Here is a 26346-nt window from a genome sequence, read left to right on the forward strand (position 1 = left end):
AGCCACATCCAGGCTGGGATGTCCTGCTGGGAGAAGTCCCACTTGCTGGTGCACCATATTGCATTGCTGTAGTCAGAAGGCTTCTGAATCACATCTGGCACGTGCCCTTCAGCTCTGGTTGTCTGAGGGATTCACGCCCACTGGTTTGAGTAAGGTCTACCTTACCACAGCATTAGATTTATCAGATACTTCTGATTCCTCATCCCTTTCCCTTCCAGGCAGGCTCCTGGTTGTTGCTGGCACTAGTTCTGTGTGTTGCCTCAGCACACCATCCACTGCTAACATCACATTTGCCCCTGATTTACCCTGGAGTCACTGTAGGGGGCAAGGCAAGTCCTGTTTTTCCAATATTGTACATTTTTCTAAGCTTCCTATTCCAGCATTTCTCTATTTAACATGTGAGAGAAGAATATAATTTAAATAATAATTTAGAAAAAAATATATTGTGCAAAAAGGGATTTCACCCCCTTTAACCGATGGGAATGCAGCTGCACACTTTCTACCCTTAAGTTTTCCACCATTATCTCCACTGCAGAGGTCCTAGTCTTGGCAGGGATGCAAGCACTTTCTTGCCTAAGCTCTGGCATCCTTTTCAGAGCATATAAAAGTGTGCAATAAAAGAGATGGAGAGGCTCAGGCATCCTCTCTGCATTATATCAGCTGATGAAGTAGTGCCAGGGTGATAATGGAGGGAAACCTTGGCAGGGCAAAAGCCTGCATGAACAAAGTGGGCACCAGGCTGAGCCCAGTCTCCCATCAAACCCACGTGTGGCTGATGGGCATGTGGCATGTCACCAGAAGAGCACTTTGCCAGGGAGCCACAGTCACCAAGGGGGCATGGCATTTCATAAGCCTAGACAGGGAAAGGCAGAGCATAAGGACTGAGCTGCATTCCTTGAGCACTCGGGACACTCTCATCAGCATGCAGAACAGCTTTACTAAACCGAGCATGCTCTCCTGACCTCATATCCAGAGGAGTAACTCAGCTGAACCCAACAGGACTGCTTATAATGTGTGAATTTCTATAATGAGGAATTGGCAGAATCAGGAAACAGCTCTTCCGGTCACACTGCGATCCATAAATTCTTAATTCTGGTGCTTGTCTGGAAGCAGCCATCTCAGCTCATTCCTACCAGCTATCCTCCCAGTGGAGTGATTTCACAGGATGGTTATTTTTTCAGAGTAGGGAAAACATGTAGCATTCATTGGAAATGCACCGCCCCGCTGTCAGTATAAATTGCAGACTTCTTGAGGCTTTTGAAAGATGAGCTTCAGTGAATGGAACCAGGAGACCTGATGCTTTTGCAGTCCCCAGATATCCTTTGTACTACTTTATCAGGAAGTGTTGCCCTCTTCCCTCTCCATGAGGACTGGTTTAGGGGCTTGAGCTGCAGTTCCTGAATTGGTGCAGTTCACAGCCCTGCATAATAAGGTACAAGCAGACCATGGCCTGCTTACCCTAAGTGTCAGATTGGAAACTGAACAGCTGGGAGCTGAATCACACTCAGTTCAGCTGTTTTTGCCACGTAGCAAAAATACGATGGAGGTAACCAAACTCCTAGGATTGTAGTCCACCAACACTTCTGAGTCAGACACTAATCAATACATATTAGTGTTCCATTTTACCAGGATTTTAGAATGTTGCCAATCAGAGCCAGAGCTTTAGAATCAACAGTTATGTCAAACCCAGTTTCTTCAGCAAAAAAGAAGGAATTCAGAGGAAAGTTTTTATTGTTCCCCATCCCTCTCCTTTCCCTCCATCCCCTTTCTCCACAGGATATCTATTGTGAATTAAATTACAATAAAACATGTCTTTTCAGAGCTTAACCTAAAGAGCAAATGATTCTATAAGTTTCATTTAAGCGTACAAACCTCCATGGCTTATAGGCTCAGGAGAGCTGCGGTGTCTCCTCTTTGCTCTGTTTGCTCAGTCACAGGATGAACGACAGCATATTTCACTGTGGCTCAAGATGTGAGCTAGGACTTGCCTTAAATCTCCTGAGAGTGATCTTTACAATTCCCAATGTAATCCTGGATTTTCCCCTAAAAGCTAATTCAGGAGGGGAAAAAAAAGTTTTTGTTCAGGTCATATATTTGCAGCGTCCCCTCGGTTCTTCCTGCCACTGGTTAAATAAAAGAGCTGTTCTTCACTTCCCCTCCTTTTCCATCATGCCCAGGAGCCATGTCAGTTACTTAGGTACGTTGTCAGGAAGACAATGTATAGTAGCACTTCGGCATCTTTCCTCAAAATATATCATGCAAAAGTAATCATTGGCAAAACACTATTTAGCTAGTGGCAACTTGCAGATATTGTAAAGTTTAAATTAATAGCAACAACAGTGGGAAATTAAATTGTTTATTATTCTTGAGAGAGAAATCTGTGTACCTTTTATGCCTTGAAACTACTTTCTAATCTTATTATTTAAAAAATAATGACCCAGTCCTATTATTTTTCTTTTTTTGCCAACCTATCAAGCCTTAAGTATGTTGCTTTCAAAATGGTTTGAGCAAAAACTCATTAGAATTATATGCTCCATCTGTTTTTCTCATTGGAAGCTTTATAAAACGCTCCTTCAAATAAATCAAAGATAACTGTGTGAAATACTGAAGTAATGTGCTTGTTTTGTTCTGTTTTGGTTTTTTTTTCACTCTTTGCAGTTAAAAAGCGCCAAGGAATTAGCAGAAATCAATGGGCATGATGAATCTCAAGCAAATGTAGGTACATCTGTCTCTGTGTAGATTTGGTACATGTATGTGTATGGTCTCAAATTTACTGTGTATGTCTTAAAGCTGATAGAATGGCTGAATGATTTGCACATCAAGTTTGAAGTGTCTGTTTTTTTTTTTCTTGAAGCCACAGGTTCAAATCCCAGCAAACTTCATTCAAGGTAGATAAATTGGGTTCCATGCAATTTACTTCGTAGGATTTATTTGGATGAGACTTTAACAACCAGTGTCCTACTTGCTGAATGTGGGTGTTAAAGATACCATGGAAACGACTGCAAAAGAAATGCTTTTCCTTAGTGTCCTGTCCAGGATTAGTCAAGCTACAAAGTTCCACCATTTGTCTCTGTGGCTGCCACCTTGCACCTGGGCAAGCCTGGCTGTATTTCAGTTCTGAGTGAGGTGGTTTGTATATGGGTATAATTTTGAAACAGTTAATTTTCACAAGAGGACTAAATTAATTCACTGAATCATTATTTAGTCCAAAAACATTAAAGGACTCTTAAAGTCGTGTATTTTAAAAACCTGCTGCCAAAAAAAAAAAAAACTTGCTTCTATTATTTCCTTTATGATTGCCATCAAAACAGCAATTTCCATAAGGGGGGAAGAGGAAAAAAAAGGGAAAGTTTCCTGCTATGTTTGTCATTCAAACCATGAGTCTTTGTCATAAACATATGAATATTAAAACCAATTATATATGATAGCTTCCTCCTGGCCAAGTGAACTAGCAACAATTTAAACACTAATATATTTTAACAGCTACTTCAGTCCATGTGTTGTGTAATTGCTCAGTCAGGAAAACAGTTTTACTTTAAACCTGAATGGAAGGCTCAAGTTTTGAGAACTGCTTTTTTGATAAGGAAATGTTGTTCTCTTTTTTTAATCCTTTCCTAAATCTCATTCATTGTGATCCGTTTCCGCAGTGAAGTCGATAGAGCCTCGTAGCTCTCAGCGTTTGGACAGGAGACATTCAATATTGTCTGATAGCTCCAACAAATCTGCAGCTGCAGTCTGTCTGCACAGCATCCCACTGCCCCTTTGAAAGATTCTGTTTGCAAACCAAAAATACATTAATCCAATGATGATCTTGAAATACTCACATATGCTCACTAAAAAATGGTCGTTGTACAATAAATAGCTGATTGCAGGTTTCCCAAAGGAAATCCTAAAGAAATAGCCACATGTAAGTCTTATAAACTCTCTAAAAGAACTTTCTTCCTCACCAAAAATGTAGATGTAACAATGTTTTGTGGTATTGAAATGTTTTAAAGGGAAATTACCTGAAAGCTTCAAGCTGTACCATTCTGGCTCATATGTAACTGCATAAACAGATGTGCTTGAAAATTTTATGTTTATATAATATAGAGGTTTAAATAGCATTAAAAGGAAACATTTCAATTGTGTAAAGAGAGTGTTTTGGTCCACAGTGCCCAAATATCTAAAACAAAATATTTCAGAACCTTTGGTCAATAGTAAATTTTTCAAAATGTAATATTTTGATCCAGTTTGTAATTGTACAAGCTCTCAAAGGCTTGAATTTTCCATAGGATAGAAACTGTATTTTATGCCCCTCTTTTCCATGAGCCTTTCCCCTGCTGATCTCATAGCAATATATGACTCTTAAGAAAAGAAGTCAATACCTAGATTAATGGCAAAGAGGGAAACCAGATAGTTACAATTATTGAGTCACAGTTGCAGCCATGTATTCAACAATAATACCACCATGGAATCAGAAAAAGCACAGCAGTATAAATGAAAATAGAGAAATAGAGGGAAAGAACTGATGTTAAAACATTTGCTACAATAATGAACTTTGTAAAATGGAAGCTGAAGTGCCTTTTAAACAATTGTCATTCATATCAAATATGTAGCACTCAGGTGCTGTGCCTTGCAGGTTGTCTCCATATATATTCTCAGCAGACTCCATGGGTTTTGCCCCTGGCCACTGTGCAAATCAGGGATGATCAAAGAGAAGGAGGCTTGGTGGCTCCTACGTGGTTCTTAGTGAACTGTGATGCATATAATTGGATTAGGACATATTTGTTACAGATGACAGGTTGAATTCAGCAAATTAAATACCTCTACATGCCGAGTAATAGTGGGAGGTGTTGGTAAGGAAAAATGGCAACGTATGCCTGTACACTGAACACACAATCTTATCTTCACACTGTGGCCTATTTAGATTACTTTGCAGAAAATCAGGCTCCTAGAAAGGACAGAAGAAACTTTAAGCACAGTGTACACACATCAAGAAAGCCCATACTGTAACCTTAAAGATTACTTTCTTCACTCAGGATTTCTCCTGATTCCACTAGTCTGCATCATCTTTTGCATTAGAAAATTATGTTATTTAAAATAAAACATGGAAATATTTTTCTTAGCAAAAGCAGATACAGATGAAAATATATATATACTTAGACCTATCCTGGTCTTCTACATACTTATGAGACCATCCTGAAAGGGAGACAAGGATCTGGACAACTTTGGAAAAAGATTAAACTTCCCTCCTGAAGTAATTTGTAGGTGCCCAACCTACAAACTAACCTTAATTTTTTTTCTCTTGTTTTCACAAGAAAATTAACTAAGTTGACTAAGGGGCTGGAGAAATTGCAATGTCACATTCCCTGCATGTCAGTTCACACAAAGTCTGTGGGGGTAGGATAGACCAAAATTTTAGTGTATTGCCAGTACATCTGTTATTTCCAGAAAGCAAAACCATCTTACAAGGTTCTCTACAGAGTCATAAGGGTGTTTCATGAGTGATTTGCCAGGTACATGCAGTAATATTTGTTATGGCTGTTGACATTTCCCAGCTATGCTCTGTGTCAGGAAAGGCCAAATGTCGGGCTTAGGCAGTACACAAAGCCCAGGATTCTGGTTGGGTGTTAGCAGAGACTTCAACAGCCAGCACTACCAGAGGTGCTGTCACTGAGTGCTCACTTGCATCAGTGCCGTGCTTTGGAAGAGATCAGTCCTTGCTTCTAATCTGACCCCGTTTTCATTTCCTCTTCATTGCTGCATATAATGGTATTTCATTCACATCTCCGTCTTAACCAAAGTGAAAATAATGACCAATGGACAATCATAATTTCAGATATAATCCTCTTCAAGCATGTTCCCAGACTCTTGGGACCTGAATATTCCCAACATGAAAAAAATAATCTTGCTTGGGAGCTGTGCTTGAGTAGAGATTGTTTTGCAAACTGAAAATGCTAATCACATGTTTTGTGATTAACTCAACAAAGACAATTTATTCTCCTACTCTTGCTGTAAGTTCAGTGGCTTTCTGTGAAGCCCTTAGTACATAAATTAATTTTGTGTTCTGATCAAAGATCCCCTTTTGCTCATTGCTGAATTCAGTAAAGATATGGCACTGCACACAAATACAGTGAATAAGTCCCTTTGGTTTGGAGGTCAGAAGGTTAACATCCTTGGTATCCCTCTACTGTAAATGGAGAAAGGAAGATTTTTTATTTTTTTTTTTAATACAAGTCTCATTTTAGAGTTACTCGGTGATCTTCCAGGAGTTTGTTGCACTCCTTTGTCAGCTATCTGCCTTCCTTAGATGGCAGCTGTGAATAACTCCTACCCTTTGTAAAAGTGCTGTAAAATTGTAATCAAGATTATCAGTTTGCCATATTCAGACCAAAGCAAGACATGGTTAATGGTCACAGAAGGATTTTTAATTCTGATTGCAATTTCATGGCAAAGTCCTGACATTGTTGAAGTGACTAAAGAGATTCCCATGAGGTTAAAAAATCAGAAATTTGCCAAAAGACTTTAAAGGGTTACCTCATTATCACCAAGATGTAATAAAATTTCAGAGAGTGAAACTGACTTCACCACAAGGGTTTTTTTGACCATCTTTTTGTTCTTTTTGAGTTTTGTTGTTTGAACAAAATACCGACTTTGACCGCATTCACCTGTCTGCCTTCAGTTAGCATCTCCCACAGCTTGGACACAATGTTCTGTGGGTTTTTATCCAGACACAAAATCAATAATATTAAGTAGGGATGCATTTTTCCATTTGAATGCTTGAAGCTGTTGTCAGAGCATTTCTTGAGTAGAACCAAGCATCTTACTTTTAATGTTGATTCTTCCTTTAAATTTTGTCTTTTGTATTTGCTTTTGAAGCAGTTTCCAGATGATCCCTGATTCTGAGGAGGGGGGATATATCACTGCATTGCTCACTTTATGCTACACTGACAGTGATCATATTCCTAAGTATGTCCTAGATTTCTCTTTTCAAAGAATAGGTTAATCACTGATGGTCTTCATCAAAGAAAAGATGGTTCTTAAGTGAGGCTTACTTTTGCCACAAGTCAGGCAAAGATTTAAAAAGCTAACCCTCTTTAACTTTTGGAAATCTCTGTCATTCCATCAAACTCATCAGAGTTAACTTCCTGTACTTCCCTATGCAGAGCTTTAATTTAGGCATCCAAAGGTGCCCACTGTGAATGTTTTATATAAGTGTATGTTAGTACACACATGCCATTTGTGTGGCATCTCCACTTAGTGTAGCAGCGTCAAATTGAGCCAGGTGAGATGGAAAGGACCTTGAACACAGGGAGAGGAGTAGGAGCTAGAAGAGTGCAAAATCATCCCAGTAGGTTGGGAGTGTGGGACAGAAGTTGGTCATCTTTAGTGATGAAGATCCCAAGTGATTGCTGATTCTTCTGCTTCACTTCCTTGTGCGTGCTACAGTCATTTCCCGGTTATCCCACTCTTCAAAAGGCTTGCTCTTCCCAGAGCAGCACAGGCTTGCAATAAAAAAATGTGCTCAATATGGCTTACATAAGAGCAATTTGAGTCAAGTTACAGGCCAGAAAACCCCAGTGCAGGCCTGCATATGTCAGGAATTGTCTGTTTCTCTCCTGTCTGAGCTTCCCAGGTTTGTAAGCTGTGAACCTTTGCCTCAGCAAACTGATGTTAGTCACTGAGTACCTTCCTTGGGCTCCCCACAATGAGGTCCTCTGGCCTTGCAGCAGGCATTTCTGGAGCACATGGATGTGACTGGGCACTGCAGAAAATGAGGTGATGCTTTAGAGGATAAAGGGTCCTGGTGGCCTCTCCATACCCATGGGCTCAAGGCTGGCATTCCCTGCAGAGAATGCCAAAACTTGGGGTTTGTCTCTCTGCCACACCTCAGAAGAAAAGAGCACAAGCTATGGACACCCTCCAGCCCCTTTTGTTGTAACTTCTTCCTCCTGCAGGTGTGTAAAGAGAGCAGGCAGGAATAACGGAGAGTGCAGGGATGAGGACAGCTCCTTGAGAAGAGAGGAGTGGGGTTTGGTTTCTCATCATGGGTGTGCTGTGTCGTTAGGAGAAGGTGCAAGGAGCCTTACCCTGATTGGATTGGAGCTGTCAGGGGGGCTTTAGAGGGACACATTTACTGTCTGTATTCAGGTTCTTCTCTCTGGTGGGGCCAGTACCAGGGGGTGAGGAATGGCTGTGCCTCTTTCTACTCCCCACCTTTTCCATTCCAGATATTTATTTGTAGCCCTTCCATCACTCATTTCTTCTCATTTCCTTCAATTTAAGGCACATGGAGCATGATAAATTCAAGCAGCTCTGACCGTTCACAGCTCAGCAGCTTTCCTACTTACTGCGACAGGCATGAGGAATGACCACCTCCTGAATTCAATACCACGAGGCCTGAAAAGTAGCAGGAGTTTAACAGCCTGTTTAGGATGTTATCAAAGAGCCCACTCAGCCTTCAGAAGTTCTTTTACACTGGTAGCTCAAATCTCCCCGAGTTCCCCCCTTTGCCACCTCAGCCCTGGTTTGCCATTTCAGAAGACAGTGAGAGTTTCATTAGCATGGTACAGATGTCTGTGCTGGCTAAATCAGAGTCTCTGAGATTCCAGCCATGACTGAATCCTACAGGGAGCAAACAGGGAGCAGACCAAGGTATATTCTGACACAGAATGTGCTGCCTGAAGTGAATCTGGGGTCTAGCAATAACCCCTTTGATAATGTGCAGCAAGAAATTACACCACTTCTTTTGTCCCTAATTAAGAGTGTCAGAGTGACTTGGCTTTTGATTGCAGTGAATTCTGATCATCTGAGGGAGGAGAAAGAGAACTCTGAGACACAGTGATAAAACCCATTGAGCCACCCACTCAGCAAATCACAAAAGTTTTTTTTTACTTTAAATTTCATATCAGCTCCACAGGAAGACAGATCTTCAGTGCCCAGAGCTACCTGACATTTTAATAATATCTGATCATTATATGGAGCCTTTCATCCCAAAGCATTTTCCGCGAGTATTTATACTGCACATGTACACAGGAGTCATTCTGTCATTTCTGGTGAGGAATAACATTCAGCCTTATACATATGCAGCTGTGGGCTTAACCCACACAGTGTGCAAGGAGATTGGCTTGTCAGAGCACTCAGCCTCCCCCACAACCACCTGAAAGATGATGGGCCACCTCTGCTGCAGCCACAAACCTGCTACTGCAGTCCTGGGGGTTGTGCACCATACTCACGCGCCTTCCAACCAGCTTTCAAGGAATAGACAGGGAAAAAGTGACAGAAGTGAGAAAGGAACTTCAATATTCCCAAGAGCCACTCTTCATGGAATGGTTTTGAAAGGGCTTTAAGGATCATCTAGTCCCAATCCCCTGCCATGGGCTGAGACAGCTTTCACTAGACTAGATTGCTCAAAGCCCCATCCAGCCTGGCCTGAAACACTTCCAGGAATGGGGGATCCACAACTTCTCTGGGCAACCTATGCCAGTGTCTCACCACCCTCACAGTAAAGAATTTCTTCCTTGAATCTGATCTAAACCTGCCCTGTCAGTGTGAAGCCGTTTCTACTTGTCCTGTTCCAACATGGCCTTGTAAAAAGTCCCTCCAGCTCCCTTGCAGCCCCCTTTAGGTGTGTGAAGATACTCTAAGATCTCTGATACTCTGAGGTCTCTCGTTAGAACCTTCTCTTCTCCAGGCTGAACAACCCCAACTGCCCTGTCCTCACAGGAGAGTTGCTCCAGCCCTTTTATCGTCTTCATGACCCTCCTCTGACATTGCTCCAGCAGGTCCCTGTCCTTCCTACATTAGGAGCCCCAGAGCTGATGCAGCACTGCAGGTGGGGTCTCACCAGAGCAGAGCAGAGCAGAGGGGCAGAATCCCCTCCCTCACCCTTCTTTTGATGCAGCCCAGGATACAATTGGTTTTCTGGGCTGCACGCTCACATTGCTGGGTCATGTATTATCTTCTCATCAAACAATATTCCCAAGTCACTCTAAGGAACCTCAGAAAGAGTTTGTCATCCTGATCAAGATCCACTCCAAAGGAATAAGAACTCCAAAGTGCTTAGGTACTTTTTCCATTTTCAGATGTGGAGATTCCTAAAGTTAATATCTTTCAAATACAAAACCATGAAGAAAGTCATTCACTCTCATAAGACATTTAAGGTTGGTTTTCCCTGACTATTACTTGTTTTTATTTCAACAAAGTCATTTTTAAAACTTCTACAAGTCTCAAAAGGAAACAAACTGACTTTTTTTTTTTGCTCTCTCTCTCTTTAACTTTTCTTTTGAAATTGCATAATTCTAGAGGATATTGCAAGAGTGATATTTGTGCTAAAGACCATTTCAAAAGGTTTTCACAAATTCTCAATCTCAAGTAAACATGAAATACCTCCTCCTTGCTGACTTCAGCAGAGCTGGTGGGCAAGTGATGCTTTCATTCAGCCAGCCATTGGTTTGCTGCAATTCCCTAAAACAAAGTGTGCAAAATGACAATTACCTTTTATCTTGCAAAACAACCACCTTCACATCACATAAAACATCTGTGTTAAAGTCATCAGGAACCTACACATAAATCCAGCTTTAGAAAATGAAGCAAACTGATCATACTTTTGAAAATAAGCGTGAAGTAACTTTCCTATTAGTCATCCATATTTTGCATATGTACATTCCCGTAAAATAAATGGGCTCAAATACAATGAAAGAATATAAAGAGATAATTTCAATGAGAAAAGCATTTTCAGATTATTGCTAGTTGCCTAAAACTCAGCAGGTGAAAGTTACAATAGTAAAAGCTTTATAATGAAAAACCTGAAAGCATCTCTCTGGCAAATGGATCAGAAAAATAGGATGTCAAGAGCACCATAATACAATTAATCTTCACTCTTGAAAATGCTTCTATTGTGTGGGATAAATCAGATAAACAAACCTTAGATCCATCCATTTGAAGTTTTTCATTCACAAGGTCTTACATTCACAGGTCTAATTTTTCTACATTGCCATTCCTATAATTTTAATGCCAGATAACTTTTCAAGTTTTCAACTGTTTATTTATTAATACCAGTGCACTCTTAAATTTACATTAACAGTAAATATTATATTAGCATATTTGAAAAGTAAATTTCAATTGCAATGTGATGTTTCTGACAAAACCAACGCTGGCTTCTTGCTCAGAACAAAATAAGTTACCAAGTTCAGGCTTGATTTGAATGCAATGATGAAACCTTGTGTCTATAATTTCTAATGATAGACCAGTCATATTCACCAGCAGTGTAGCATATGGCACGTGTGTCCTTCTGCATCACTTGGTAGGTAGTAGAAGGAAAAGGATCTTGTAAGACCCTGGAAAAAAACACTGAAAAGCAAAGGGGTTTTTTTTATGAATTTTTGACCTGGTGCTAACTCTAACAGTGGCACTAGGTAGTTGTGAGAGCTCTGGTTTTGGGCAGATGGTTGGGTGCCTCATTCCTTGCCTCATTCTTTTCATATGGGATGCACCACTGCAAAGTTTTACTGAGTTTTTTTAAACTGAGTTATCCCAGTACAAATAGAAAAGGCCAAGAAACCTCTCTGCATATAGAGAGTGTGTCACAAGGCCATTTAACTTCGTGCTAGGCACTTTTCTAAAACCAATTCTTAGGCTGTGAGGAGCCAGGACCATGTAAAATATGAGCTTTCTAGGAAGTAGTTAATTCACCAGCACAAGATAATTCATTTGAAGCAACAAAAGAATGATATTAATCAAAATTGCAAGCAATTTTCTAGTCAGAGTATTTTTAGAGGAGTAGTCATCAGAGAGTCAGAAACAGTCACTGAAGAGGACAGACTGAGAGAAGAGCTATGTAAAACACACGATATTTTTCAAAGTTAGGACAGTTTTAAGCTACTTTCAGAGTTCAGACACTCACCAAATTGTCACACATCACATCACACAACACAGTGTGCAGCTGATGAAGGGGAAAAAGTTCCATTAAAGAAAAAATTAAAGACATTTGGCCTAAACCAAGCATTACTGGTTTTGGGAGATGCTGAATCCTTGCAGCCTGACAGAGGCAAGGTGGTCATAGCTCCATGGAATGAACCTGCAGCTACACAGAGCACATATTCTTCACAGGCATGTGGCAGAACACAAATCTACAACCCATGCACCACATGGGTCCGTCTATATATACGTGGCCAGCCCCACAGATCAGCACAAACTCAGCATCATAAACATGAACAGCACTGAGGTACACAAACAGGTTAAGGTCCATTAGTGGGAAATACAACTGCAGGCTTACATATATACACAATGTGAATCCCTCCAGAAACTGGACTTTGACTCCCAGGCTGTCCCATAACTGGCTCCTACGTGTCCCCAGTTGGTGGCTTGGACAGCCAGGTCTCTCTAACTGCAGCACTCCAGGGTGCAGTGGCTCTCTGATTGCTGATCCCACTCCAGCTGCTCTGTTCAGATGCCCTCATGGGCCCCCATGCACACATAACAGAGTCCCTCACCCAGGAAAAGAGACATTACTTTGGTGGGTTTTATACACTGATCAGGGCCTGACATGGCCAGACAAGTGTACTGACCAGCTACCTGGTTACATGCAACCACTGCCTTTTATCCCCTCCCAAACTGCCATGATCCCTTCTTTTCCTGCTACTTCTTCCCCTGCTGAGGACCTCAGCTAGGTTTTGTACAACCCCATAATCCTCTGCTCCTACATCCCATAACAAGTCCCAAATTCCTACAGGCAATGCTCCCTCAGTCTGTAGGATGTTTCAGAGAGGTGGACTGATGTCATGTTCGGCCCCTGGGGCTGATACTTTCCTGTGACACCCCTGGGAGAAGCTGGGTGAGGGGACTCTGCTTTCTTTGATTAGGTTATCACATTTTCCCCATCTGTAATGGTGCCTCTATACCCCTTTGTGCTTGTGGAAACAAGACTTGAATCACAAGTATCACAAGGATGGAGCAAGTGATTGTGGTTGGAAAATCCCTTCTGCAGGGGACAGAGGCACCCTCTGTTGATAAGGGTGCAGGACTGGGATGCTGCAGAGAAACTGCTGAGCCATTGGATTGCTGCCTTTCTGTTGCACATCCATGTGCCCTGCCACTGCAGCTGATCCTGCTCGGAGCAGAAGGCTGGACTAGAGATCTCCCAAGGTCATCTGCCTGATTTTGTGATGCTGTGATCATCTGAGTCACAATCACTGCCTGTGAGTGTACTCATACGTTGCCACATTTGCAAGGAAATTTGATTTAAGTTAAATTTCAATAAGCTCTTTCACTGTAGCTTAGTTCAACTTGGATTGAATAATTTTGAATTCACCATGGATAAGAACATAGACAAGGACAGTAGCCCATTCTCAACTGACAACCATGCTAAGCTGTCAGCAGTTGTCCTGTACCTCAACCTTGCATGTCCCCATAAATTTAAGATGCCTGACTTGATGTGCATTGAAAGTATTGCAAGGCTTCCATTCACTTGATTGGTTATTGAATTATGCTCCACTCAGGTTAAAACTGCAAGATTAAATTTTCAGATGTAGTTCTGAAGTACATTTAAAGAAAGACTAGCAAAGCAAACCCATCTATACCAGACTACAGGAGGTTCACAGATAAATGCAAATAAATTAAATATATACAATTCTTCATGCTGCAGACCAGTTTTTACCCAAGTTTTCAGTCAAACCTGCCTGGTCCTCAATAAGTAGTTTGGGCAAACTCACCTGAAGTCCCAGCCCAGTTCTGTGTGCTCAGAGCAGGCACACATATATATGCCTTGCAATATCTTATAGGCTGTGGCTTTGGTATCTTGTGTGTGTGGCTCTTTCTTCTGTCAGAGTTTTAAAATTACCTTTTATTTCCATGCTTACAGCATCACTCTGGCCTGCTGTTAATAGCCTGCAAGATTTTTGCTTATGTTTCAAATATATAGTTTTTTTTCTCCTCCTACTCATTTTCTCTCATAAGTCCCCTGGCTGATGAGAAAGTGTTGTGTATCCCTTACATCTAACAACATTCAGCAGTTGCTCTGTTTTTCCTGCTGTGACAAACATCAAGTCTTTCCTTTTTCTGCCACTGTTTTAATGCCACAGACAATTGGCTTTGTACATATAATAAAAATGCAAACCTTTCCAGAGGCTGGTAGGTTTATGGGATTTTTACTGGGCCTTTCAGAAGACACAATATTATTTTTAATCCCTTACCACATAATTCTTCAGAATTCTATAAACTACAACAAAGAAAATGAGGTCTTTGAAGACAGTATGCAAGCAGTCATCATTCCCCCTAGATTCAAAGATAATTATCAAATACTTGGATTACCAAGAGAGTGGAGGGAATATTTCATCTCTTTGAATATCTTTGCATCCTGGGCACATGTCAGGTATCTTCAGTGGCACGTTCATTAAATCCTATACTCTGCCTTTCAAAGGAGAGTTCTGGACAGCAGATGGTATAGAACTGCACTCTGGCCAGAGGGGTTTCCAGGTGGGGCAGCTACTGTGCAAGCCCTGCTCAACTCCTGCTCAGTGGTTATGGAGAATATAAAGTCCTCATTCCCCCCATTTTTAGGGATGCTGGCTAGCATGTATTTTCAGGCAAGAACAAATATTTTATATTGTCTGCCTTTTTTGCACTAGTTTAAGACTGACCTGAAGAGGATTAATGGTATCTAGATTGAGAACTTTTTTATTTAATATCTTACTTTTCCGTAGGGGAAAAAAGAAACCAATAAAGGAGAGAAAGATCCAAGTCATCCAGCCTAAATATCTGGAGTTTTCTGATCTGCTAGAGCCCTGGAGTGCAGAGCTAGCCTTTTTTTCTTATAGGATCTCTGACTATCTTCTGTAGAATTTTACCACCTCTCTTCTACTCTTCAGGAGCTCTGTGTCTTTCACTGGCAAAAAGACACAGAGTGGCAAGTGCACTTCTCTTAAGAGTCACTCTCTCATTTGCTGTGTGTCCAGTGTTAGACACAGCTTCTCTCTGGACAGTGACACCAGACAACTTTTGGAGCAATATATTTACCCGTGCCTCTTCCAAAAGAAGCCAAGATACTTGAGTGAATGATGAAAAGCAAACTTCTCTCCCACCTTACATCTAGGAAGTGCAAAACTGCCATGTATGACTCTCCATAGCTATCAGCTCTGTGTCAATGGTGGTCTCAGAGATCTGCTTGTGGAAATTAATAGTCCATGGGATAAAATTGTCATTTCATCCAGCAAGCTCTCCTGAAAGTTTTCCAGAAAGACTTTCTGTCTGTTTCTCCCTCCCTGGTTCAAATGCAGGGAGCCCTGAATGAAAATGTTGGTCCCAAGTAATATTCTACAGAACCATAGGGATTTCAATCCCGTGAGGCAAATTCATGTCTTTTCATCATCTGCTGATGGATTAAAGTGTCATTTGCAGGAAAGAGCTCCAAGCTGGCAATGGTGAGAGCATCACACAGAGTGGTTGCATTCATACTGAGCAGCTCTGGAGCTGTCATCATCAAATTGGTCCCCTTTGTTTTCCAATGCCGGACACAATTTGTGAATAATAAATAGGACCAGGTCCCTAATGATCTCCAGGTGTGATTTAACCTGGATTAAGCTTTTCACACACAGTGTTTAGTTCTTGCAAGGTCATTTCATTTCTAATAAGTACCAATTTGCACATGCTCAGCTGTGTTCTTGTCCTTTAATGCAGTAACTGACAGATGGTAGCAAAATATTCCTTTTGTAATGAAACCTGCTGAAGGAGACTGCTTAGGGCCTCAGAAAATATAATTTGCCAAATAAAGAATGGTCTCCAGGAAAGAAAGGAAATACTGTAATGCAGTATATATTAAATCATTTTCCTCAGGCATCTGGTGATCAGTCGTTTTTTCTCACATCAGAGAGGTGACCTGACTGTTTTTTTCCAATTATTTATTGCCTCATTCACCTTTGTACTTTTAAAAGTCTTGTTTCTGTGGGTTGACATAAGTAGTGCCTCTAAAAACATGTAAATTAACTGCATGAAGATTTATTGTAAAGGTTTCATAGGTACCAGATTTGTATCTGCAGTATGCTGTCAGATTCTTAAGGTTTTCACTTATGCTATAATTAACCCAGTTTCTGGGTGAATTTCACACCCATTTTTTAGACCCAATTATGCCATTTCTCTTGAACCACTATTAATTCCTAGCAGCATTGCTACTGAATTCTGATTTAGTTTATATGACTATGCACACCCTGTATTTTCTCATGGCCTGTGCAAACTTCTTTTGGCAGCTGAATACATCAGGGTGATCTAATTTATTATCTTCTGTGAGGCAGGTAGCATTGAATGGCAGAAACTTCTCATTTTAAAGCCTCCAAGAACCTGCAACTTTCTTCTAAAGCCAGTGGTTTGCTGGGTATCTATCTTTGTCACTCATTTCCTCAGGCTTCCCCATAAAAAAAAATTTTTTACTCTTTTATCCTCTGTTCCAGCATACAGCTAAGGAGGACTTGATGTGACTTCCTTTAGCATCCATTTACACTGTCCTATAAATCATACAAAACGTTCTGCACAGGCTCAAATCTAGGCATTAAATGAGAATCCATCTGTTCCTTGCTCCCAATGGGATTATAGTTTCTTTCTCTGCATCACTGCTTGACAAAACTTCTAATCCCACCTGAAACTACGAGTGTGCTGTGTTTGGGGCCTGTTATATCAAATACACATCTCTGCTCCCACCTTCCCCCCTCAGGATTTGCTATTTTTAGACTGCTTTTCCATCTCTGATGAAGTCAAAGTTGCATCTTAAGCTATACAAGCTCTGGTGGTATCTGCTGCTCTGCTTTTCTGCTGCAGTATCACAAAATCTGTCATCCAGCTCTGTTCTGATCTGTAACCCTCTTGTCATTACTGCCCTCTTGGAGAAAGTCATGTAAACACCTTTTGTTTCAGTTTCTTCTTTCACTGCTTTTGGATGTCATGGCCAGCAGGAGATCAGAATTTGCATTAGCCTTTGGCTCTGTCAGGAGGAGAATCAACAGTGCTGGACAATTTAAAGCATGCTGCTGCTTCTGCTACAGTGTGCCTTGTGCATTACAACACTACAGGAGTGTCAATGCCAAGGTGATGGAGCTGCCAGAGCACCCAGGAGCACCCTTGTTTTCAGAGAGGATCACTGCCAACTCTTGAACTGCAGACTGCCAAAACTAAAGATACACAACTGAAAAGTTATTTGATCTCTACTAACTAAAAAGCCAGCAAAGGCTGACATGTGCACAACTCCACATAGACCTGAGGCCAGGAGAAACACCTCAGCTGCCCATTACAACTGTGACAAAGCCCAGATCACCGAATGGACCTCACGCCTCCTTTGGTGCAGGCCAGGGCCTGTCAGAGCCCCTTGTTTCTGGGGCTGGGGATGCACATGTGCATGTATGTCACTTGTGTGCACACAGAGTTCCTTGGCTGACACATGGCAGCTTGTTCTTCCTTGTGACACGAAGGAGCACTGGTAGCCACGATGCATCTGAGCCACCAGGCTGCTGCCCCTTGGAGCAGGCCTGTGAAGAGCACAGACTATGTCACTGAGCACAGACTATGTCATTTTGGCTCATGCTGTTTGTAGTTTCTTTTTCTTTTTCAATTAAAAATGGGGAAGTGTGTGACTCTTTTTACCAATCTCACAGACTGTGAAGCCTTTAGTCATCCATAAAGAAGCACATTTGACATACTTTGGAGTTTATGCCTTTTTTTAGCATGGATTATTCACACCTTCAGAAATGCCTTCAAGCAATCCAAGCCCAGTGTCCCTCTTCTATTGCCAAAAATCCTTGCCAAAAGTTTTGGAGCAAGGCATCACATCAAGGGTATGTCCTAAATGAGCCACATCATTATACCAAATAGTACATATTTCCTTGCCTTTAAGGCTGCCCAGTCCCACACAACCTTCAGCAACTTACCTTGACTCCCTCAAATAGAACAGGAGCACCATTCCTTCACAGTCCCACCTCACAGCACCGTGTCTCCAGCACCATGCTCTCTGCCTCCAAGGTTTTGCATGGACCTGCTGAGCATTCCCCAGAGCAGATGCAGCAGGGTGAGTCATGGCCTCACCGAGGAACGAGTCATTGCACATTGGCTGCTCCATGGAAACAGCCCATGGATATACTTGAATATCGTGCAATACACTCTGAGGTCACTTGCGTGCCTTGGAAATAATTTATTTCCTTCATCTGTGCCCAGTCACACAACTGCCTGGCTACTTCTGATGGAACATCTGCTATGTGATCTCTCAGACAAAATTTAGGTGGTTCAGGACACCTGATTCCAGAAAAAAAAGAGCTCCAAGTGGGAGCCTTGACTTGTTTGCCCTTCAGGTTGGTGTTCTTTCAGTCCTTAAGATGGCTTTATGCAAACCACCTGTTAGGAATGGTCTTCCTGAAATGGGGGTGCTGACCCCCAAAACATGCCTGAGAGTTGTTTGGGATGGGCCAATGCCATGCCAGATGCCAGGCACTGGTTGAACAGGTTGTAACAGGGCAGAGGGTTGTGCTCTAGTAGCTAGAAATGTTGTTAGTGACTGCTGAATTTACTCTTATGGCTGTAGCTGAATGTCTCCATCCATGTTCCCTGGAGGCGGTCTTGGTTTACAGATTTAATAGCTACAAAATGTGAATTTTCTGACCATTCCCACACTTTATGGCACAATCTCTCCAGCTGTTATAATGAAGAAGCACTAACAAAGTTATTACTTACTCCTCAAGCAAAATTTCTCTTCTTGGCAGCACTTGGCATAAAGGTAGTTCAAAATGTGTCTTAATAATCTGCAAACAAATCAATTATTTATAATTGTCTTGTCTTTAGATGTGAATTAAAGTAATGATTTTTTTTATATAGTTAAAAGAAAGCAGACAAGTTTAATTGAGATAAATGAAATCTACATGACCACCTGTTTGTTTTTTAAACTTTATAGGAAATCAATGTATTGACAGTAGCATTGGTCAACCAGGACAGAGAAAAAAACTCAGAGAAACGAAGCCCAGGTCTAAAATCAGAGAAAGAGGCACTATTAATAGGTAAGAGAACCCCAAAGAAGATTTCTGAGAACAAAATGCCTTCTAACAGGTTTCTGTTTTGCAGATATGTTTACATACATCTTTGTGCTAAGTAAAAAAGAAAAAATAATAGAATTTTTTTTTATCTGGGTTCAAAATGGCTTTTAGTAAGAAAAAATCCTAAAATGCAACTGAACTTTGCCATTCTGAAAATTTCTGCAGTTTAATGAAAGGATTTCAGGTATGAAGAAAATTGCAGAATCTAAAGTCATCATATATTCATGCTGCATTTAGACTTGCAGACTTTATTTACATCCAGATTTAGCAGGCCAGAGTTGTATAGCTTGTTATATGTTTATTAGAAAAAGTGGTGAAGGAGAAGGGGATGGAAATAATATTAGTAAACTACCAAGCAAAAAATATATCTACTACATGTATTAAGCAAGCCAGATTTATGCCTTTGACATTAGGTGAGGGAATTAGCAATATGAATATTTATAAAGAATACCACAAGGACTGTCATACCCTTTACCTAGAATAAAATTTTTAAAATAAACTCTTAAATAGTGCCTAAAGCTTATAGGCAGTGGGCCAGCTAACTAGCATTTAGCCACACAGAACTGGCTGTACCCATGCCACCCTTGGAGGGAACATGCCCCATGTTTAGACCCACACATATTTTGCATTTGGTTTCAGTGGAGTAGGTTTTCAGGTAGTATGAAGGCCCACAGCTCCAAAGCATACCCTGTGGCATGGCAACAGAAATGTTGAGCTGAAAGAACAGGTTTAATTTCTTTGGTTTGGTCTTTTCACAAATCAGTGGTATCCCGATAAATAGTAGTAGTTCCAAGACTGCCTTAGTTTGTTTAAATGCAACTCGTTTTCATCACCTAGGCACCAGGAAGATTGCTGGCCTATTGCTGAGGCACAGATTCAGCAGTTCACAAGTTCAATTCAGACCAAAGAGGTCATTTAAAAGTGAAGAATGTATCTAAACATTTAAAGTGCTTAGTACACAAACTCCCTGTGATTAGTGAGGTGCAAACAGTGGAATATACAGAAATGTATGACTTGATTGAATTCTGCTTTTTATAATTAAATCCAGAAGTTTTAATTGCAGGGGCAGTACTTGATCTTCTCGAAGTTCAGTCTGTGAGAAAGACTGCAAGAATGGGATTTAAAAAACGGAATAACAAACTTTTTTTCTAGGTCACTCAATATCTGACTGTAACGAATGGTGGCAGTGTACCAAAGTGGGTCCTGAACATCTGCTGTTCAGTGGCACACTCAGATAAGCAGAATAACCTCAGTTAAGATATTACTGGTCATGATACTCCACAACTGACTCACTGTTACAGTCCAAAGATTAAAGATTCCTCAAGATAGATTTCATGTTATCTCTTCCTCTGAGGCATGATCAGATATGGCAAGGGAATAATGGGCCTTGCCACCATCCATTCACTAAGTTTTTCTGTATTTTAAAAAAATGCAGTGTTGTCTTCGAGGAAAAGAGCATTAAAAAAAAATTGTCATGGAACTCCAGTCAATAATTACAAAATATTGACAAATTACTCATTATTTACATTATATGAAAGAGCTGGCTTTGAATGTCCTGAATTCAGAAGCCTCAGGAACCACATAACAGATGCAATGACACTGGTAAAATGTGATTTGAGTACAAATTGGATTTCCAGTCATCTCACCCAAGTGTGATGGTCTTGACTTCTGCTTCTAGATCTCTTGTGTGGTTACCTGTAGTCACCCACAGCACAAAGAAGGTCACTGCTGCTAGGACTTGCCATAGTAAAAAATTTATTATATGCCACTTCAAATGCAGGACCAGAAGTTTGTAAATGCTGTTTGAAAAGTGGAGGAGGAAAAAAGGTGTGCTTTGCAAAGCCAGTCTAAAATGTGTTAAATATTGCTTATCAGTTTCAACCACGGCCGGTACTTAGGGAAAAACTAAATCCAAGATTATCCAAATTCATTCAGCATCAAGAAAGCAGTATGGCCTGCAGTACACAAGATACAGTGACCCATTTTTGTCATTTGTAAGCATTTTTAATCCTGGTGTTTGTGATTTAAGTATAAGAAACTTCCCCTAGGGTGGTTCAGCTAAGAAGCCCATCCAAAGAGAGTTGAAAATATTTGTTCTGATTCTTACAGTTCAGCTCTCCCCAAACAGCCAGTAACACACATGCCATTTTGTATTTTCACTGTTTACTTAGAAGAAGAGAAATTGGGTAGTGCTTTTAATAGCAATACTGATGCCCCAAATCTTGTTTTCTCTGGTCATCATTATTAATACTGTCACTTGATTTTCACTGCAAAAAAAGACCTCTAGACTTAGATCCTGACTCCTTCTAAGCCATTTTTAATTCCCATACCTTTTATGATCATCCTGAAACAACAATGAAGATAGACAGAACATGCTCTCTCTTAAGAAAGAGTAAATAAGCAAATGTGTCATAAAGCATTTGTGTTTTCTTCAGCAGCATTTAGGGGTAATACGGATTAAGTACTTTTCATAACCAGCATCTGCATAATTACTAGAAAAATTTGAGGGAGTGAGGGTTCTGACACAGTTGTATGAAACATTTTCACAACAGAGAATCCAGTGAAGGGTAAAAAAACAATAATTTCACCATTACTATATCCACAATTTTATATTGGTAAATCAAGCATAAAATTAGTAGTTGAAATGCTCCCGGCAAGGCTTTGTTTAGAAATTCCTTTATTCATCAGTATATTATCTTGGTCACTTACTTGCTAACTGCTGTCATTCCTGAAGATGAGCTATTGTATTTAGCACATTACTATGACTGTATTAAAAATGTGCTGGTTTGTTATGTTTATTGGGTTGTGCAAGGAAACTAAGAGTCATAATTCATGCTGAAAAACCTCAGAACAGACTCTTCAGAATTATTTTGCCTATTTTAATGATACAGTGTCTGAAGTAATTTTAACACTTTGTGTCTGTTTGTTTTTAATACAGGTATCATATCCACATTTCTTCACGTCCACCCTTTTGGAGCCAATATAGAGTATCTTTGGTCTTATATGCAGCAGTTGGACTCTAGGGTAAAAAAAAATTAATCAAAATCTGTTTTGTCTTTAGAAATATTGTATTATTCTTTACTGCAGGTTAAACTCTTCATGCATTTCCATTAGAAAGATAATGGGATATGGGGCTTGGGGGTTTGCAGTCTTTATTCATTTGCAAATTACAGTACACATGCTTGTGTTGAGGTCTTTGCCTCAAACTGCTTAGCTATCCTTTGTGGCACTGAAAAGCAGAGCTATAAATGGCAAAGACTAGCAGCTGGTTTTATGACACGTGATTCTGAAATATAGCTGGGAGAAAAAAAGCAGAACAAGAGGCAGGCATGGCCATGGCCATCAAACTGTGCAGTTTTTGGAGACGGCCCTTTGTTCTTTGAAAAGCTGTAAGTTGTATGTCACACTGAACCTTTATGATCACAGGAATGGACCATGTTTCATGTCTTTTGTCTCCATGTGGGAGTAGACACAACCACATAAAGGAATTGGGTGCACTAATTTCAGTGAAGCTGTGGCCAAGACAAAAGCGAGGCCAACACAAAACAGAGTGCAAAGTGTTTAATGCATCAGTTCATACAGTCTACAGTCGATAAATACCTGTAGGATAAGATTCTTGACTTACTTTTTAATATCTGCTGTAGAATGAAATGAAATCAAGCCCCCAAATAGGCCTATTTCTCTGCACTGAATATTAAGCAAGTCAGAAGGTGAGAAGCTCAAGTGTGAAATGATCAGGTGAATGGTACTCCAAGTGCTAAGCAGCAGCTTAGCAGAGGCAGGGGTCACTCTGTGGCAGCCATAGCTCTGTCCCATGTCTGGCAATACTTGGGTGATGGTGCTTTCCCAGATCTTGCAGCACATTTCCTTTGATCCTGGTAATGTTTTGTTCCTGAGCAGCCCCCTCAGCCCATAGCTAAGATCAGCTTCTCACTGCTTTGGTGAGCTGCTTCATGCTTCTGGATGATCCTGGATCCTTCCTCTGTTTCTATGAAAAAGTGTAGAGCTAAAAGCAGAGGAGATCCTGAACTAGAAGCACACTGGAATTACAACAGGCTGCATTGATGAGTGAGGAAGGATGATGAATTTGGTAGGCACTGCCTTCAGGCCATGGCAACTCAGGTTTGCTAGTGCTTTACAGCCCACTGCCACCCACAATGAAAAGAGAGTAGGGGATGAGGATGGGAGAAACAGGTGAGAAACTGGTGAATTTCATTTTTTTTTTTTTTAATATCTGGTTTTATCAAGACCTGATGAATCCAGACCTTCACACCCCCACCCATTCTTCTGCTTCTCTGTGCCCCTGCCACACATACACTTTGCTTAGTCTTGTCCTGCATCACCCAGTCTGCCCAATCTCCTCAGTTATCTTTCAAGTCCCTCCTTAACACGGCATTTGTCGAAGTTTCAACTGCTTTTTTCCCTGGATGACCTCTGCAGCTCCGTATCTCTTGAGTGATGACAGCAGTCATTCCAAAATATGGACTCTCTGGGCTCCAGCCCTGCTGCTCATTGCTTCTCCCTAGTGAGCTCTCCAGCATTCTCACCCTGCACTGCTGTGGTCCCTTCTTGTGCCTGGCTGTGGGCTCTGCCCTTGAGTTTTTGCTCACATGAGTAACACGTGGGCTCCTGTGAGGCTGCCAGGGTCAGGCTCTTGACTTGCAAACAGAGCCCTCAAGGAAGGAGCGTTGTCTGCCATCTCTGCAGCTACCTCTGGACCCACCTACTGCATAATAAACACGAGCTGCAAAATTTGACCTCGTTGGTTTATTTTGGAAGCAACTGCTTGTAGAAACAAATTACTTTTTAATAGCGCGATCCAGAGATGCAATCTCAGAGATGAATTTCAATTACTTTCCATGGTTAGCCTGTCATTCCTCGCCTGAACAGGAATGATAAGGTCAGCATACCCGTGTGGGCTGAGGGCTCAGTATACATTGCACAAAAGTAACCAGACACCCACTACTGCCATGTGAGTACTTAAAAGATGGGTTGGATGACACTGAGGCTTTAGACTGCCTCCAGCACTGAGTTTTGGTGCCACCTTTAAAAAATAATTTAATCTTTCTGCTGCACTAACCTCTACAGAAAAATAAGAGGCAATAGATATTTTCTTACCCCCCATGGGTGCAGTGAAGTATAAATAGCACATTTTATGTTTATATACTGTTTCAAAAAGGAAAGGTTTCTCCATGGAAGGTTTCTACTACTATGAATAAGCAGAAATATCATTATTTCCTGATAAACCTTTCAAACCATGGAGATACCTGTGGATGACAGGCAGCACCCATAGATTTCTTTGCTGTTCCTTTCATGACCACCACTTTAGAAGCAGTAGGATAAAATAGCTCATATTCCATGATTGTTCATTTCTTGACTTCCCTACTGATTATACCAGAAAGGTTGCCTTTGTGAAAGTGTTTTCTGTAATGAGAGCATCTTGCCTATTAGGAAGGTGAGCAGTCATTAAGGTTTCAAAATGATAAAAACATCCTGAGCAATGCAGAACTGGGAGCTTTACTGCTTAATTATCTGGGGCTGCTGAACTGGGTAAGACCAAGGGAAGGTGGCACCATGGATAGTCAGCCTTCAGTAACAACAGGAAGCTGATCAAAATCTTTTTGAAAGAGAAAAGCTGATGGAGCTGGGAAAAGCATTCAAAACCATGTAGGCTGAGAAGAAGAATAAGGTCCCATCTGCTTCCTCGTTGTCACAAGAGCACCTATGACTGTAGTTTTTAGATGGACTTCATACCACACTGTGGCCACAGCCCCAGCATGGCACTTGCCATTGCTTTACAGGGGGATGCTTTACAGGCATCTACAAGAGCAAAATCATTCCTTCAAGGAATCTGCACTTGCTTTGGAGTCTGGAAAGTCATATCAGGCTAAGGTTAAAAAAATGGTTGGCTGTTTTCATATGGCCTGGATTTGTCTCCCCCCACACCCCTATTACATCTCTTCTCAATGTTTCCTCTTTACAAGCTCCAGGACAGCTTTCTCACTTCAATTTTACCTTTGTTTCTTTCTCAGATCTCTGCAAATGAGATAGAAATGCTTTTGATGAGACTGCCACGCATGTTTAAACAAGAATTCACTGGTGTAGGAGCAACACTGGAAAAGAGGTGGAAGTTTTGTGCCTTTGAAGGAATTAAAACTGTCTGACTGTGACTAGTAATGAAGCTATGCAGAAGAAGAATTCCTAGAGCATGGCAGGGTTATAAAGTATTAAAGTAAGAAATTTGGGTTTGGGCACATAGTAGTATGTTTTCAAAGTTATCCAAGCCTAATTTTAGTTACATTTGTGACGTTCTCTTGTGAGTGGAAATGTAGTTGTGCACCAGTTCCTAAAATAAAATAAAATTTCAAAAAAAGTTTCAAAATGTGACAGATTGTTTCCTATGAAAACTGAAGAAAGATACCACAGTCATAATGATTTCAAAATACTACATGTCCTACATCTAAGAAAAGCTCATTGAGCAAACAGTTAAGGAGAAAGATTGCTGGTTATGGTCGCTAAGCTACAGCGATCTATATGTGATATGTAATAGAACTCATTAAGTTTTGTTATAGAAAGTTCTTTCTGTTTAGTAAGAGAATTGACTGATTTTACAGTGAGGAAAAGCATACCAAAAGAAAACTTGAAGATGTGTCTGAGGTTATTGTATTTTGTAAATTAAGTTATATGCTGTACCAGGGATTTTTGCCTTATTGAAAGAGGCCTGAAAATGTGATTGGAGTCCTCAAGAATGCTTTATCAAGAATATTATTTTTCTAAAGTAACTATTCTCCATTACAAGTTCTTTTAACATGGATTGCATATCAATTTTCATAAACATGTAAATAAGGAAGAAACCAGTGTTACTGTATTGTATTTGGTATGTAACATTCAGGTTTATGCATCAAAATAAATATTCAGTCGCATTACTGTTACAAATTTTATAGCAGATATATTAATTTTTATCAATAAATATGACTTCTACCATATTGTTTGCATAAGTATTTCTTCTGACGTTATTGAATTTTAATTGATCCAGCAAGAGATTCCTGGAACATCTTTCCCCTACATGAACTATTAATTGCAGATGACTTTGTTAATTGAATTATAAATCAAAAAAGAGCTTGCAATATTAGCTAAGATTAAAATATTGGTAGAAGAAGTAGCAGCATGGGCCTTTGATTTTATTTTTCAACAAGCAAATGGGTGAAAAATGAACACATTCAAATTTCCTCTTTTCATTGTTGTGTTGGGTAAGAGCTGCTGTGGGTAAGAGACAGCAGCCCCCTCTCGGGCACACCCCTGTGCA

The 26346-nt window shown here is 40.6% G+C and overlaps 1 protein-coding gene across 1 annotated transcript in view; it reads left to right on the plus strand.

Moving 5' to 3' along the window:
• ENOX1 (ecto-NOX disulfide-thiol exchanger 1) overlaps positions 1–26026 on the plus strand; it is a 357032-nt gene extending 331006 nt beyond the window's left edge. Inside the window, 4 exon segments of the mRNA XM_063149347.1 lie at positions 2659–2715; positions 18902–19004; positions 21979–22064; positions 25073–26026. Of these exon segments, the coding sequence (XP_063005417.1) occupies positions 2659–2715; positions 18902–19004; positions 21979–22064; positions 25073–25204 (378 nt within the window). The 3' untranslated portion in view covers positions 25205–26026.
• The last annotated feature ends 320 nt before the right edge of the window (positions 26027–26346 follow it).

The sequence above is a fragment of the Melospiza melodia genome, chromosome 2, assembly GCF_035770615.1.
Source record: "Melospiza melodia melodia isolate bMelMel2 chromosome 2, bMelMel2.pri, whole genome shotgun sequence".
NCBI classification, from domain to species: Eukaryota; Metazoa; Chordata; class Aves; order Passeriformes; family Passerellidae; genus Melospiza; species Melospiza melodia.